This window comes from Herpailurus yagouaroundi, unplaced genomic scaffold (assembly GCF_014898765.1).
Source record: "Herpailurus yagouaroundi ecotype Mexico unplaced genomic scaffold, PumYag 163, whole genome shotgun sequence".
Taxonomy (NCBI): domain Eukaryota; kingdom Metazoa; phylum Chordata; class Mammalia; order Carnivora; family Felidae; genus Herpailurus; species Herpailurus yagouaroundi.
The window spans coordinates 41,624,109-41,642,172 of record NW_024412404.1 but is presented as its reverse complement, the minus strand read 5'-3'; the positions used below and the strand labels follow the sequence as shown (position 1 = coordinate 41,642,172).

The window sequence follows — 18,064 nt, the reverse complement described above, 5'->3', positions numbered from 1 at the left end:
ACCTCGGACAATAAATTAGCAGTACACAACACTTACAGCATGGTGTGTTGCCAAAAGTACTTTTCGATCGTTAGTGAGTCCAGCCGGACACACGATGTGCTTGCTGCAGGTCTCCCACTGATGGTCAAGGTTGCACTGACTTTCCTGACAAGGAAATGAATGAGCCAGGCAAGCTGAGCCATTTCCTGGAGGCTCAGGAAAAAGAATGAATCGCAGCCTCATTGCTACGGACAAGAGAAGAGGAGTGATGTGTGGAGAGAAGTGGCTTCTGCTGCTGCAGGTGTTCCGGGACTAGGAAGGCATTCTTCAGCAAACGTGTATTGTCAAGACACAGCCACAGAGGCTATCACATATGCCTGGCTCCCACCCTCACACACAGGCCAAATCAGCAGACAGGAGAACAAGAGACAGGCAGGCCTGGGTATCAAGGCACAGCTTTCAACACCCTCCTTTCATTTCCTCAGTTCCCTGGCAACCACTGACCACCACAAAACGCATGCAGCATTATGACTTTTGTTAGCCAAACTGGAGGAAAGGGCATCCGCAGCCCTTCGTGGGTAATGCTGGTCTGAACTTAACCTAGTAAGATAGTGTGGCACCTCAATTCTCTGGAAAGAGTACCATGGCATTAGTGTACTTATTCATTCATTCCATGCCTACTGAACACCCACAAATGTGCCAGGCACTGTTCTAGGTGCTGGGGACACCACCAGGAGCAAAATACTCAAGGGCCCTTGGTCTGATGGGCTATGGAAACATTCCACATTTCTAAATAATATTCAGCAGCAGTGATCTCTGGATAAGTGCAATTGCAGCAAAATTACTAGAAATCCAAAAATAATTTTGTAAAAGTTCAATCTAAATTATCAAAATTGCATCATAGGCTTCCCGATTTTCCCCTAATGAATCATCTTCCTTTTATGGATGTAACCCAAAGCAGTGTTTCTAATCAGGAGCTGTCTACTTTTATCTTCTTGTAAGATTATAAAATCCTGTGTATAAGGCAGTATTAAACTCAATGCATTACACCTAGCACAGTATCACATACTCCAACAAAGTGATTGCTGATCATGATTTCTTTCTCACTAATCTCCTAATCCTTGCCTCCTGCCCTTTGCTGACTAATCCTCATTGAGCACTGAGATTTGGGGGAGGTGAGAAGAAAAAGAGATTGAACTGACAAATGTGGGCATCCCCAGGAAGGCAAGTTCACTTTTTGCCAAGTTACCACAACTCAGTGACAAAGTAGTCAGCCTTTGGATTTCAGAAGCCAGATGGCCATCAGCAATTTCTACTAGTCTGGGAAAAAAGGGGTTCTTTTTTTTTTTTTTACATTTATTTATTTTTGAGAGAGAGAGCGCGCGCATGCATGCGCGCACAAGCGGGGAAGGGGCACAGAAAGGAGACACAGAATCCGAAGCAGGCTCCAGGCTCCGAGCTGTCAGCACAGAGCCGGACGCAGGGCTCGAACTCACAAACCGTGAGATCATGCCCTGAGCTGAAGTTGGACACTCAAACGGACGCTCAAACCACTCAAACAACTGAACCACCCCGGTGCCCCAAAAGGAGTTCTTTTGTTATGTAAGTGACCCAGGCTCATACATTATAGACTAAAGGTAAATCAAATCCTTCTACAATTTTAGTCATCTGCCTGACAATGAAGAATCTAATTCAATGCTGAATTCAACAGCTTAAAAAAAAAAAAAAAAAAAAAAGGGAAGTCACACTAACCAGAATTAAGCAGGATTATGTTGTCAAAATGTTGCAGTTTAACAACTGTTAATGGCTCCAAGCAATCAATGTCTGAGCCATCCGCCATCCTTCCACTGACCAACATTCTCCTCCTCAATTTAGAAACCCCCCAAAGATAGTAATGCTGAAACCCTTTGGATTCTGATTAATTTATTATTTAAGAAGACATACTACAACAGTGGATATACGCACGGCTAATGGAATTCATCCTTTCACTGCAGTTGATTTAGGAATCTTTTGGCAATGTTTTTCTAGGCAGCCTATACATTTATAATCTTTTTTTTTTTTTTTTTTTTTTAATTTTTTTTTTTCAACGTTTATTTATGTTTGGGACAGAGAGAGACAGAGCATGAACGGGCAAGGGGCAGAGAGAGAGGGAGACACAGAATCGGAAACAGGCTCCAGGCTCTGAGCCATCAGCCCAGAGCCCGACGCGGGGCTCGAACTCACGGACCGCGAGATCGTGACCTGGCTGAAGTCGGACGCTTAACCGACTGCGCCACCCAGGCGCCCCTACATTTATAATCTTTAAATTCTGGGATGGAGGTGGGGAGAGCTATTTTTTCAGTACTGACAATGAGCCAGACTCTGTACTAAGAACTCCATTTAACCCACATCTCACTTAACAACCACAATAAACTTATGATGTAGGTATTACCCCTGTTCAGTTGTAGAAGCCGAGACATATGGACACCTTGCCCCAGGTCACACAGCTGGCCATGAGAGAGTAAGGATTTGAATTAAGTCTCTAGCTCCAAAGGCTCTTTCCTTGACAATAATAAAGGAGTCATGATACTAGACCAAAAGTTACCAATGGGGCAAACACCAGAACTGAGGGTCAGCTGAACACTGAGCAGACATGCAGATCCTGGTCAGTGCCCCAGAACCTTGTTTTATTTTATTTTTAATTTTTTAATGTTTATTTGTTTTTTTGAGAGACAGAGAGAGAGTGAGAGAGAGAGAGAGAAGGCGAGGGTGAGAGAGGGAGGGGCAGAGAAAGAGGGAGACACAGAATCCGAAGCAGGCTCCAGGCACTCAGCTGTCAGGAAGGGGCTTGAACTCACAAACTGCCAGATCATGACCTGAGGCAAAGTCGGGACGCCAAAGTTGAGCCACCCAAGCGCCGCCCCCTCCCACCCCCAGAACCTTGTTTTAGAAGACTGACACACCAGTTCAGGCAGTGGTATTCTGGAACACGGACAATGCCCTTAGGCCCCAGTCACCCATTCTGGCCCTCTTTGGAGCCAGGGTTCTAGGAGGTGAATGACTAGGAAAGCCCTAAAGTTCTCATCCATTCCCAGGACACAAATGGGCTCCATGCAAGGAGCAAGGTGGAACAGAAGACCTTTCATGCCTTGGATCTCAGGTAGCCTGGGGAACTGTTCCCACACCGTGTCATGGCCCGATGAGGCTGAAGGAGACTAGGGCTGAGAGTGCGGGGTTTCTAATTTCACAATCAAGGAATGTGAAGAAAGGGTTTTGTCAGAACAGGACAACAACTGCCAGGTTTCTAGGATAGGAGATAATCTCCAGACCTAAGGCCATTTTTACTTCCAGGAGCTTTGGGGCAGAGGCTGCTAGGCAGACACAGAACATCTAAGATGAGAGATCATTCTTATCTTTCTCAGGCTGGGCATAGGCACGTTTAAATGCCTTCCAGTTTGGACTCAAAAACAACAACAACAACAAAAACCCAACAACAACAAAAAACAAAACAAAGCACAAAACCAACAAAACCCCCAGAAGCAGATACAAGCTCCAAGCCTAAACCATGTGAGTGCCACAAGAAAAGTCCAACCAAGGCATGTCATGGATGTGAGGCTGGGCATCAGTAAAAGGATCCTGAAGTAATTACTTTGGGGAATGCCATGGGAAGCATTCCAAACCCAAAACAAAGATTTGCAGAACTTTGCCAAATAGAAATGCTAAGGACTGCTTAGCTGCCAGAAACCAAGAACATTAGCTTATCTGTGTCCTGGGGCTGGACAAAGGCAGACGTGTAGCAGGCCTGTGGAGACAAGAAAACACACCTTTCCTGGTTTCTGACTAGGACAAGGAGTTCTACAAGTCACAGGGCTTGTAGGGGTGCCTTGTAGGGTGTCTATGGATGTGGGGGTGGCTGGCTGGTTCAGTCGGAAGAGCATGCGACTCTTGATCTCAGGGTCTTGAGTTTGAGCCCCACACTGGCCATAAACACTACTTAAAAAAAAATTAAAAAACAAAACAAAACAAAACAAACCTATGGCTGCTTTCCCACTATTGAGAGCCTTCCCAGGAAGACAGCTGGGCAAACAGCTCTTAACTATAGTATGCAATCACTTGCTAAACATCAAATGATACATTTCAGAGAGGGAGTACTCTAATGTATGTTGCTATCTCATTCCTTACAGGTGAAAAACGGGAACTTCAGTGAAGTTAGGTAACTCATTCAAGGACACACAGCTCGTAGGCAGTGGAGCTAGCAATTCACCCAGGACTGTGTTACTCAAAAATGGCTTGAACATGCATGGTGACGGTATTTGGATATTGTAGTCATCACTTGCACCTCATTTGTGACCCAGAAAGTCACAGTCACATCCAGCCACCCTGGCTGTCGCAGCGGGATGAGGAGGATGCACTCTTGGCTGAACTCGTCTGGCCCTCCCCAGCTCACACCCCTCCCCAGCTCACGCTCTTCTCTCAAACATAAACATGAAAAAAGAAGAGAGAGACAGAGATTTGGGTACTAAAAAAACATGTACGGTAGGGGTAGGAAGAGGAGCATGGTAAGCAGAGCCAAGTATAGCCCAAAACATGGAAACAAGGACACATGGGGCATCTGAGAAAGGCACAAGATGGGGCAGAGAGGGGCTGGAGGGAGAAGGTAGAGGCCCCACACACGCTGTGTCTTCGCAGAGTACCTCTGACCAGCACATTTGTTCTTTCTGATGACTACGGTAGCGCCATGAATAGCAAGGACAGGAATTTCTAGTTTACATAGCATCTTAGGCTCTCTTTTTGCTTGTTTACATCTTGGAGTTGCTCTTGTTCCCTCTGGGGGTGGAGGAGGTGGAGGGAATATACCTATTTCAAAGGTCTATTAAATAGAGAGAGAGAAATAAAAGAAGCAGAAGGGGATGATGGAATCTCAAGAAAATTCCTCTGGGTAGTTAAGTTCTGACCCAGCTATCTTGTCTGAGAAAAAAAAAGAAAGAGAAAAAGTAGCAGAAGCTGAAACCAGTTTAACAACAGCGTCCTAAGGTTTCTGGCTTTCCTCCCCCCCAACAAGCAAATCCTACTGTGTTGACAATCAATCACTCCACAAATATTTATTGCCTTCCTAAATGGACATTTACTGCCTTCTCCGGAGAGTGCAGGGGTCTCTGAAACTCACCACTGTCACTGAGTTAATGGGCTGCCACTGGATCTGCAACTCCAGCTTTATCAAGTACAACAGCAGCCTTGTTTGTTTTTGTACCGAAATGCCAGATTCGTTTTTCCTGCCCTGAAAACAGTTCAACCCAAACTAAACCAGCAAGGAACCAAGAATTACATGCAAATCAGCACGCTCTGGCTCGCTGCTGTCTCCCCACCCACCCCCCCCCAACATGTTTCATGTCTCTTCCCAAACCGCTCTCTAAACTGAAGATTGGAATAAGAACAAAATGAGGGACAAGGGTCACATCCAGTACCTGATCACATGCAGATGTAACTCCATTAGGAAAATTAGTCTTCAAGGTCTCCACTAAATCTGATTTCATCTTTCCCTTTTGTTGCAACTTTGAGCAAGACAAAGAGAGATGGGATCCACTTCAGGCAGGAACACGGCTGCAATGGTGGCAGGTCCACAGAAAGGGCTAACAGCAAAGTCCTTTTATTAAAGGCACCTCAACTCTGAGTCCCGGAAGTAGCTCATCGGGCCCTCTAGACGCAAGGTCGTAAGAGTGATTATTCGCACTGTCCAAACAGAGACCATCTTGGCTGTGGAAAATCCGCCCACTCTTTTATGTGCTCATAAGCTCAGCAAAATGATTTATTCTCAGGCCTAACTCCTCCTCTAAAGTAGAAGCAACTTAAAGGCAAGAGGTCTTTCACTTCTGTGTCCCTCAGAATACCAACTGATCCCTTGCACTAAGTAGGCCCTCAAAAAAGACTGGTACATGGATAAATAGACATATGACTAAAGAGAAGATTGTAACAATGAAGCTAATACAGCTGAATCCCCAGACAGTAGCACGGGTGACATTTTCCTGGTCACGGAAACCCAATAAACAGCTAAGAGATGGGGAGAGCATGTGGATGTGACTGCAAACTCATGAGGTTGGACACAGGGATTGGGAAACCCTTTGTCTCATTATCTGTACATCTATAATTTCTCTGCTGAGGAATTCAAAGCATTTAAGCCATCTCAAAAGCAAAATTCCCTTACTCAAGATAGAACTGGGGCGTGATCTAACCCCATTAGTTTTTCAATTAGGGGGACTGGGCTGAAGCGGCTTCTGGTTCTGTCACTGGTTCTGCCACCGGTTCACCGGATAATTCCATTAAGCAACACCTAAATGATGCCCCTTTTTTGCATAAAGGATTGTGAAACTTAAGGTCTAGCTGGAAACACAGCTCCTGGCAACATGTCTTCCTTCATTTCCTGGATCTTACGTAAATTACATATCACCTCCTCTCTCCTTAGGCTATTTGATAACCAATCTACTCCAGGTCTAAGAGTTCATGGTCAAAAGCACCAGAAGAAAACATTGAGACAATTTATCCCTCCCATAAGTTGCAGGGGGGTAGAAAAGCTTCTGGAACATACATATCCACGCCCCAAGTAAAATGATGACTAAGGGCGGTGAAACTGGAGAGGGTATCACAGCAGATAAATCCTCTGGTCCTTTCGTCATATAATGCCTGACCACAGGCCACACCTGAACCCGGTACTCCCAGGCCACAGAGAGTAAGGCAACATGGATGACAATAGTAAGTGACTCTACTTCAAAACCACCTTGACCCAAGGGTCCAAACCATGGAGCACTAGAGCAAAGCGGAAGTAGGCAGAGATATGCTACAATATAGGCCTAAAGCTTAGGAAGAGAAAAGCTACAAGTGCCTTTGAGAAAGCATCCCCCATCATGGCAAGAAGGAAAGTCAGTGCAAGCCACAGGCCCTTCCTGAAAAAAATTAGCAGGCACCCGTATCTTTGTACTTATATCCATTGTTCCAAAGTCTTTCACTTTATTCAAGATGCACATTCCAGACAAGGTGTTCTCAATACTGAAGAAAAGGTGGCGCTAAGCGCTGAAAGACACAATAAATCATCATCCTTGTAGAATTCAAGGTTTATAAACTACTACTTTCACATCCATTTTAGTTGTTCCTTACATCAGTTGTTATTAGGGCTAGACAGGGGCGCCTGGGTGGCTCAGTCGGTTAAGCGGCCAACTTTGGCTCAGGTCATGATCTCACAGTCCGTGAGTTCGAGCCCCGCGTCGGGCTCTGTGCTGACAGCTCAGGGCCTGGATCCTACTTCGGATTCTGTGTCTCCCTCTCTCTCTGACCCTCCCTCGTTCATGTTCTGTCTCTCTCTGTCTCAAAAATAAACATTAAAAAAAATTAAAAAAAAAATAGGGCTAGACAGTTTTTACTATCCCCACTTGCCAGACAATACAGGGAATGTCTGAAAATGTGCACTGACCTAAGACCAGCCTTCAAGTTTCCTTCCTTCCTTCTTTCTTTCTTTTTCTTTCTTTTTTTCTTCTTAACATTTACTTGTTTTTGAGAGACAGAGAGACGGAGTGCAATCAGGGGAGGGGCAGAGAGAGAGGGAGACATAGAATCGAAAGCAGGCTCCAGGCAATGAGCTGTCAGCACAGAGCCCAAGCTGGGACTCGAACCCACGAACTGTGAGATCATGACCTGAAGTCCAGTACTTAACCGACTGAGCCACCCAGGCGCCCCTCTCTTTTTTTTTTTAAAGCAAGCTCCACACCCAGTGAGGAGCCCAATGTGGACTTGAACTCACAACCCTGAGATCATGACCTGAGCTGAGATTGAGTCAGACACTTAACTGACTGAGCCACCCAGGCGCCCCCGGACTTAGGGTTTCTGACTGAAGGGACAGAGGTCTTCCCATGGAACCTCAGTGAGTAACACTACCCAAGGGGAGATTTTCCTTTAAACTAGACTCTGTTGGGGCTCTGGCATTCTCCTGTGCTACACCTATTCTCCTAAGCAATTGAGATCAATTGCTTAACTTCTCTGAGATGGCTGCTTACCTTGATCAGCACTGTCCAGAGACGGTTCCAAGGCAGCCATTTCTGCGATAAGGGGCCCATGTGGTCAAAGAAGCCTGCCATCTCTCTTGGAGACTCACGATGCATGGGCTTTACAGTTAAGCCTGTGAGGAGTCTCACAGTTAAGAAGACTGTTCAACCTGAAATCTCCTACATTTCAAACAGCACAGCCTTTCTTTCTTACTGAGCATCTGTTCATAGCGTCATTATCACTATGGTATCTGTCAGCCTCCAAATCCTATGTTCCATTTCTCCCTCAGCAGCTTTGTTCATCTGCTATGAACCCCCCAGTACTGTACCTTGAGGGCAGGCATAGTCAGCCAGGCCATGCGGGGACATGCGGCTTAGGCCCCTGGAGAGGTGAAAGAGGAGAAAATGAGCTGACAGGTCTCCTCATTTTCCCAAGTTTCTCTGAACATTTGTGCAATCTCAGATAAGAGCAGGATTTTCCCCCAATTCTCCCTACACTAGAAATTGAGGGCAAAAGTCCTAAGTTAATCTTTCACTTTATACACTGGGGAGAGGTTAGAAACGGATATCCACCGTGACAAGATGACAAAGAAGTTTTGAAGGGGGGGAAAAAGGGTTTGCCATGACCGTAACTCCACCACAAGACCTGGTCAAGTGAAAGCTGTAGCTGGAAGAACACCTAGGACACCCACAGGACTGAAGGGTGTTCTTGGGGAACAACTTTTTTTAAAGCAGTGGAATGCTTTGTGAGGACTGGTTACTTACGAAAACTGAAGAACTGTCATATATTAGCTGAATTTTCTAAGTGGCATTTTTACCTCCAGATCTAATTTAAATTCTCAAGTGCAAGAGTCCATCCTATAACACTAAGCAATTATTGTCAATTTTTTAGGGTGTAAAATGGTATGGTGGTTATGTTGAGCAACAAAATTCTTTTATCTTTTAGAGAATCAAATGGAACTCTTCATGGCCAAAATGATATGAAGTCGGCAGTCTTTTTCAAAATAACTTCACTGGGCATGAATGGAAGTGAAAATAGATATAGACAAAACAAGACAGGCCACGACAAGAAATGGCTGAAGTTGGGTGATGGGAACACGGGGGTTCATTACACCATTCTCTTTATTTTCGTACATGCTCAAAACTTTCCATAAAAAAGGTATCTAATGGATTCTATTCTAAACAGTGTCTGCTCTTGACCCAAAGTGATATTAAGCTTTACAGAGCAATTGAAAGAACTAAGGAATACCAAAAGGTCAAGTGATGAAAGAAAAAAAATAGATAAACTGGACTTCCCCCAAATGAAAAACAATTGTGCTTCAAAGGGCACCATCAAGAAAGTGAAAAACAAAACAAAACAAAAACTACTGAATGGGAAAAATATTTGCTAATCATTTATCCGATAAGGGACTCATATAGATTCTTAACTGTGAGACTCCTCAGAGGCTTAACTGTAAAAGCACTCTCATTGTGACTCTCCAAGAGAGAAGGCAGACTTCTTTGGCCACATGGGCCCCTTATCACACAAATGGCTGCCTCAAAGCCTTCTCTGGGCAATGCTGATAGGAGGAAGCAGCCAACTCAGAGAAGTTAAGCAACTGGTCCAGGGTCATGAGAATAGGTGATAGCATGGTAGAATGCCAGAGCCCCAGGAAAGTCTAATTTAAAGGAAAATCCCCTCAACAGTCATTCACTGGGATTCCATAAGAAGACTTGTTTCCCTTTAGTCTGAAAAGGGACTCTAAAATGGGCAAAGAATGAAACAGACATTTCTCCAAAGAAAATGCACAAATGGTCAATAAGAACATGAAAAGATGTTCCACATCACTAGTCATTAAGGAAATGCAAATCAAAACCAAAATGAGATACTGCTTCACACCCATTAGGATGGTTATGATGAGAAAAGGCAGACAATAACAAGTGTTGGAGACAATGTAGAAAAATTGGAACCCTCATAATTGCTAGTGGGGAATGTAACATGGTACAGCCACTTTGGAAAACAGTCTGGCAGGTCTTGAAAAAAACTGACACAGAGTTCTCACCTGACCAGCAATTCTACTCCTAGGTATATCCTAAGAAAAGTGAAAACATATGTCAACACAAAAATTTGTAGACCAATGTTCATAGCATTATTCATAGAAGCCCAAAAGTGGAAAAAGCCCAAATGTCTATGAGTTGACCAATGGATGAATAAAATGTGTTGTACCCATACAATAGAATATTAATGGTAAGGAAGAAAGTACTAACCCATGCTACAACATGGATGAACCCTGAAAACATTATGCTAAGTGAAAGAAGCCATTCACAAAACACTACCTGATGTTAAGATTCTATTTGCAAGAAATGTCCAAAGTGGGACAATCCACAGGGGTAGAAAGTAGATTAGTGGGTAGTAGATTGGGGCTCGGGGGGTCTTTGGAAGGGAACTAACTGATATAGGGTTTCTTTTTGGGATGATGAAAATGTTCTGTTGGGTTGTTTTGGGGGTTTTGTTTTGTTTTGTTTTGTTTTGTTTTGTTTTGGGGGGGGGGGGGGGAGAGTGCACACATGCACACGAGCAGAGAAGGGGCAGAAGGAGAGAGAGAGATTCCTAAGCAGGCTCTATGCTTAGCATGGGCCCAATACAGGGCTCAATTCCATGACTCTGGGATCATGACCTGAGCCAAAATCAAGAGTCTGACACTCACCCGACTGAGCCACCCAGGCTCCCCGAAAACGTTCGGAAATAGATAGTGGTGACAGCGGCCCAATCTTGTGAACATGCTAAAAAACACTGCATTATACACTCTAAGAGGGTGAACTGTACAGTAGGTGAATTGTAGCTCAATAAAGCTGTTATTATTTTTTTTTAAAGCCTCAGAAACCATCCTCACCTCAGAACAGGAAGTACAGTACACCTCAGGACAGGACGCTGTGTGCAGAGAGCATACAGACCTGCATGTGGTCTAGCACTGCGGTCAGAGCGGGTGTCCAACTGCAACTCCCACACCCAAGGCAAGGCACACTTCTTTGCTGGTGGTGACCCCACGCTTCCTCATTCAGGAGGGCACAGTGATGTACAAAACAGGATAATAGTGTATATTCCAACCTACCTGCTCTAAGAATAAACAACTTCATACTTATCATTAGAAAACAATTGGTGGGGGCGCCTGGGTGGCTCAGTCGGTTAAGCGTCCGACTTCGGCTCAGGTCACGATCTCACAGTTCGTGAGTTCGAGCCCCGCATCGGGCTCTGTGCTGACAGCTCAGAGCCTGGAGCCTGTTTCAGATTCTGTGTCTCCCTCTCTCTGACCCTCCCCCGTTCATGCTCTGTCTCTCTCTGTCTCAAAAATAAATAAACGTTAAAAAAAAAAAATTAAAAAAAAAAAGAAAACAATTGGTGGAAAAACACCTCTCATCAGACTGTCAAGGCTGGTGATATGGAAGTCACATGCCTTTTGGACTAGGGGCTTACAAAAATATACTCTTAAATTCCTCCACTGGAAACAGATCTTGGGTCAGTCAAGGGATAAGAAGGCTTAACACCTCCCAAAGCTTTAAAGATAAAAATAATAATAATAATAATAAAATTATTAAATAATTAAATAATTTAATAATTAAGTTATTAAATAATAAAAATTAAATTATATATTATATGTAACACTAATAATTAAATATTAGTATTATTATATAGGCTAATATTTACCAATTACTATGTAGCAGGCACCGTTCTAAGTGCTCTATAAGTACTAACCCAATTTATAAGTACAATAACTCAATTAACCCGCACAGTAACCCTATAAGCTAGGTGTTATTATCCCATTTTACAGATGAGGAAACTGAGTCAATTAACTAGCCTAAGGGTATATGGAGGCAGTGTGGCTCCAGAGTCTGCACTCTCAGTGAAGATACTTCCAAGTATCCCTTCTCCTAGGATGACCACCACAAAAGGGTGGTTGGTTAGACTTGTGTGCCACACAGCAACTGGCCAACGGTTCCAAGCCACCTGCTTGACATCTTCCAGGGGACTATAAACCACTTCCTTCAGCACCTGAGCAGGCATAGCTATGCCTCTCCAGCTCCAGGTACACTGCTCTAGAGTAAATTCTGTTCCACAGCACACAGGGAGGAGACTGGAAGCTTAGCAAATCAGAGACCTATATAAGGCTTTCGAGAAAGAAAACTGAAATGTACCCCACGTGCCTGTGTTGTCAGAAGGCACATCTTCTAGAATATGCAGAGGGCACAGATGAAGAAATGCTGCTTACACACGTGTGGGGAAATGAGCCCTTGAATACCCTACTGATGGGGCTATAAACTCATACAACCACCCTGGAGAGCAATGTGGCACTATCGACCCAAAATTTCAAATGTACATACCTTACAACCCCACAATCCTCAATTCCACTTGTAGAAATCTAGCACAACTGCAGGAAGAAATATATATATAACGATGTTCACTATAACACTGTGTGAAATCATAAAAATGGATACAATGTATGTTCATCTATGAAGGAGTAATTAACTAAATCATGGTCTAAAGCAATTAACATATAGGTAATTTTTTAAAAGTCAGAGGTATATATGCAATATAGAAAGAAGTCCATGAAGGATGAAAAAAAATGCATGTTGTAAAGTACCACATATAAAGTATGCCATTTTTGTTTTAAAAACAAATGAAGGAGCGCCTGGGTGGCTTAGTCGGTTAAGCATCCGACTTCAGCTCAGATCATGATCTCAAGAGTTCTTGGGTTTGAGCCCCGCATTGGGCTCTTTGCTGTCAGCGCTGAGACAGCTTTGGATCCTCTATGCCCCCCTCTCTGTCCCTCCCCCACTCTCACATGCACACACGCATGCGTGCGCTGTGCTCTCTCTCTCTCTCAAAAATAAACATTACAGGGGCGCCTGGGTGGCGCAGTCGGTTAAGCGCCCGACTTCAGCCAGGTCACGATCTCGCGCTCCGTGAGTTCGAGCCCCGCATCGGGCTCTGGGCTGATGGCTCAGAGCCTGGAGCCTGTTTCCGATTCTGTGTCTCCCTCTCTCTCTGCCCCTCCCCCGCTCATGCTCTGTCTCTCTCTGTCCCAAAAATAAATAAACGTTGAAAAAAAAAATTAAAAAAAAATAAATAAACATTAGAATACATATATAAAAAACAAAAAAATAAAAACAAATGAAAAAATAAGGAACACCATCCATTAATAATTTTATGTTTATATATAGATATATATATACATATATATATGAACTATTACTATATCTATAAACATTCAGCATAAGCATAAAACCCACCCAAAACACACACCAAACCATAAACTTTCACTTTTTACTCTAAGCATTTTTGTCTGTAAGTATACCATTGTTAGAGTATGTGTTATTTTTGTGTAATTAAAAACTGATGTGAAAACGTAAAAGGCACCTTAAAGCTCAAAGAAAAGCAGCAATCAGGTCTAAGGAAGGAAAATGGAAAGAAAGCCATAGTGGTCCTTATGCCAAATCAGACTGGTACAGGTTTTCTGCTTTCCCCCAAATCCCTGCAAACACAGCAAGGAGATTTGCATATTTAAAGACAAAGGACCCAAATAAAAAGAAAGAAGTACACAGGAAGAATTTCTCACACTGTTCAATTCTATAGTCAAATCCCAAAGAGCTACAATGCTCCACCATCTCAGTGTAGAAAGCCAAATATTAACCTTCTCTCCCAAATAAATCACTAAGAGGGAAAAATAATTTAGATCTGATCAATAAACTAAGTTGTGGCTTTTCTGTTGTTTCTGTGTTTGGTTGGATTTTAATATAACTGGAGTGAATGGCCAGGTAGGATTTTAGATGAGGAAGATAATTTTGGAAATGGTGAACAAAAAAAGCAGCCTGTAGGATTTTGAAAAACATGAATACTTTCTCCATGAACACATGCCTCTGATCTACAAGAATGTGTAATAACACAGTGTTACAACATAAGATCTGTCTTGCTTGATATTTAAAAATCAAAACAGACATGTTTTTATAGCTTTACTCTAGGATCCACCCTTCCAAGCCACAAGTATCCTTGCAACGTCTTACATTCACTTCTACCTCTTCCAAAACAAGTTTAAATTAAATTCTTTAAAACACCTAAGATCATGAATCAAAAGTTAGCCAAGGCACTCTGAGGGCGATGATGGCATCAAGAACAGATGATACATAGCTCATCTATTTTCCCACAAAACAAAGTATGGAAAGAAAAAAACCAAAAGTAAATAAATCTAAGCTATGGGAATGTAGCTGAGTAAGCGAGAGTATCCCAAAAACCCAGTCCATGCAAGATTGGCGATCTACAAGTCTGAGACCATGACCTACTTTAATTCCCACACTGGGAAAGTCCAAATTTGTATCAACAAGCCACAGAATTCAATAGGATGAAATTTGTTTCCCCTTTCCTCCCTCCCAGGTTGCAATGTTCTGGATTTATTGATATTTCTTTGTTTGTGGTTTCCACATTGCATGCAGTTTTTTGGCCAGACTTTGCTCCACCTGGTGGAAATACAAAGGATGGTCCAAAAGGGAGGTGCCCATAAGTCAGACCTCAACCTGTCTGTTGCATGCCACCAAGCAGACAGGTCACAAAGACCCACTGTCACTGCTCCCTGTCACTCAGTGGAATCTTAGTGTCTGTGCAGTTATAGTGGGATTGGTGCCCACAACTGGGGTTATAGGGCAAAGAATGAACCCACACCACTGCACCTGGATCCTGATGGTCTCTCAAGCTCCAACAACTTAAGGCAGGGAAGCTAGAGATGCTCTTCGGAGAATGGACGGCCAGGCATTCAAATGGCATTTGGAATTGTTAATCCAAAGCTATCTGAGATACCCACGGTATGTATACAGTGTTGCCAACTAGTACCCCAAACCCACAGACGAACTGTATCCTGGGGGCTTGAAAGAGAAGGCTTCTCCTGAGGCCACACAGTCACCCTCAGGTCCAGGACTGTCAGCATGTGGCAACCCTGAGAATACCTAACGGTTTCTGCAGGCTGAGTGTGTGACAACAAACCAGTGTTCATGGGGCCGGAAATGAGAGTAAAACCAATACATGGAATGGGAAAAGGAAAAAGTTCTAACAACATGACTCCGTCCAGATTGGTTATGGAACCATGGAGGACACTGAGAATAGAAAGGAACTGGCCATCAGGCTATCACTGGGGTGAAAACAAACACGTTCTTAAAATGAAACCACAAGGGTAAACCAAAGCAAGAGGAAAGAAAGTTTAAGACTGGGTGAATAAGGGAGGCTCACCCACTTACTGAACCACAAACTAAAAAAAATCTTTTTTCTCCAAATGTTTGATTTTCTCTGACAAAGCAGGGCCGACAGGCAACATGCTAACAAATCTGAGAGTATCAAGATTCAGGATATTAAAGTTGTCAACTGTCCCACCTAAAATTTGTTGTCAAGGTTATTTCATATACTTTACAAAGCTGTGTTCTCTTTCATAGGAAGGCTGACCTCAAACCCTGTGATAATGAGCACGAGCTGATATGGGGATAGCAGGTACCACAAAACCGGCGCCTGGCCACCTTGGCACTACTGACATTTTGGACCAGACAATTCTGTTGCAGGGGTGGGGGGGGGGGGTGCTATCCTTTGTTACAGGAGGTTAAGCAGTATCCCTGGCCTTCACCCACTAGCTGCCAGCAACACTCCCAAGCTTTGACAACCAAACACGTTTCCAGACACTGACAAATGTCCTCAGGAAGGGGCAGAATTATCCCCAATTGAGAACTACTACCCTAAACATATAGGTTCACCATGAACATTTCCTATAGGGACAAAACCAAACTCAGATATAGAACAGAATCAAGGAAGTCGCTTTCAAACTCCCCAAATCTCAGCTCCTGAACTTAATTTGAGAGCTGATACTAACTTACCAACAACCAAATGCACCCTAGGGACCACAAATGATAATAGTAGTGATAATTATTCTTGATATTGATACATTATGTCCACCTCACAGCAAATCTATAAGGTATGTACTATTACTGGTCCCACTTTATAGGTGAAGACACTGAGGCACAGAGAAGTTAAAGAACTAGCTCAAGGATAGTAAGTGTAAGTAAGAGTCAGGTTTGGATCTCAGGTGGTCTGCCCCCAGAGCCTATGATCTCACCACTGTGTTGGACTATACCTCACTACTCCCACACTGGAAAGCTGTTCTATCTGGACTATTAAGCAGTCAGTAGCCACATGTAGCTATTTAGTTTAAATTACTTAAAATTAAATATCATACCAGTCTTGGAAAACAGGCTGGCAGTTCTTCAACAGGTTACACATATAGTTACTATATGACCCAGCAATTTCACTGTTAGGTATAAACCCAAGAGAAATGAAAACTTAGGTCTACACACACACAAAAACTTGCACATGCATGTTCACAGCAACATTATTCAAAGCAGTCCACAAGTGGAAACAGCCCAAACGTCCATCAGTTGACGAATGGATAAATTAAATGTGGCCCATTCATATAGCTAAATATTAATTGGCTATAAAAAGGAAAGAAATACTGATACATGCAATGATATACTGATATATTAACACGGGCAAATCTTGAAAACCTGATGCTAAGTGAAAGAAGCCAACAGTGTATGGACCACATAGTGTATGATTCCATTTATAAGGAATGTCCAGAATAGGCAAGTCCATAGAGACAGAAAATACATTAGTGGTTGCCAGGGACTGTGGGAGGTAGGGATGGAATGGGGAGGGACTGCTAATGGCTTATGGGGCTTCTTTTTGGAGTAATGAAAATGTTCTAAATTAGATAGTATATGGTCACACGATTCTATGAGTTACTAAAAAGCCTTTTAAAGGGCAAATCTAGTGGCATATTAATTATGTCTCAATACAGTTGTTATAAGAGACTAAATGTCATTAAAAATTCAGTTGCGGGGGCGCCTGGGTGGCGCAGTCGGTTAAGCGTCCGACTTCAGCCAGGTCACGATCTCGCGGTCCGTGAGTTCGAGCCCCGCGTCGGGCTCTGGGCTGATGGCTCAGAGCCTGGAGCCTGTTTCCGATTCTGTGTCTCCCTCTCTCTCTCTGCCCCTCCCCTGTTCATGCTCTGTCTCTCTCTGTCCCAAAAATAAATAAACGTTGAAAAAAAAATTTTTTTTTAATAAAAAAAAAAAAAAATTCAGTTGCTCATTTATCCTAGCCACATTCCAAGTACCCAATAGTCACATGTGGCTAAGTGGCTACCAAAATGGACAGCGCAGATATAGATCATTTCTACCATCACAGAAAGTTCTCTAGACCACACTGCTTGGATGAATGGATAAAAGGCCTCCTTACCACATGACCACAGTACTACCTTTCAAGTGTCACCCTCCTCTACACCCACACAAAGGAAGCTTCTACCACAGACTATGTGCCACCTCCAGACTCATTCTCCATTGTCACTTTTCCATGCTAGAATAGACTTTTCCCCCTTCCTGGTCCATGCAGATCCTAAGTATCTTTATCAACCTTTATGGCCTGGTCCAAATGCCTCTTCTGTGAAGATTTTCCTAAATCCCACCTTCCCCTGTCAGGGGCAGAAGCAACTGTTCCCACTGTCCTTTGTGTGCACATCCTTTAGGGCACTGATGCCTCCGGGTTACAGATCATTGTGTGTGTTGCCTGTCTTTCCCAAAAGATTACCAGCTCCTTGAGGACTGGTATTCAGTTACTCATCTGAGGGTTCCCAGCCCCAGAGCAGACATTTCAATAAATGGTTGCTGAATTCTACTGAAAGTAGAACTACAGAAACTCAAGGTGTTGATTTGAGACAAATGCTCACTTTGGTATATAAAACAGACTAAGAAAATGAGGGACAGGGAATTAGGGTCTGGACGTTCCATCTCCCACTATTCTCTAAGAAGAAATGATGGCAATCACACTGAAATGCTGTTTTTAAGAAAGAAAGTGAACTAAGCCTTCTGAACTGAAAACTGGGGCCAAGTTGGTGAGGCAGGGGAGAGGTGAGGTAAGAAAAAAATCAGGAATTAGGACCCCCAACTCAAAGTTTTAAAAATGGCAGAGAAAAGGTAAGGACTGTGTCTCTAGAGATTTGTGCCCAGACCCTTAG

At 43.3% G+C, this 18,064-nt stretch overlaps 1 protein-coding gene across 2 annotated transcripts in view; it reads right to left on the bottom strand.

Annotated features, from left to right (window-relative positions):
* WBP1L (WW domain binding protein 1 like) overlaps window positions 1–18,064 on the bottom strand; it is a 62,309-nt gene that overhangs the window by 40,464 nt on the left and 3,781 nt on the right. The window contains exon 1 of one of the 2 annotated variants that reach the window (XM_040486306.1): window positions 5,424–6,172. The exons of the other annotated variant lie outside the window; for it this stretch is intronic. Coding sequence (XP_040342240.1) covers window positions 5,424–5,492 — 69 coding nt within the window. The 5' untranslated portion in view covers window positions 5,493–6,172. Of the gene's footprint in view, window positions 1–5,423; window positions 6,173–18,064 lie in introns of those variants that run through there. 2 annotated transcript variants of the gene reach the window in all.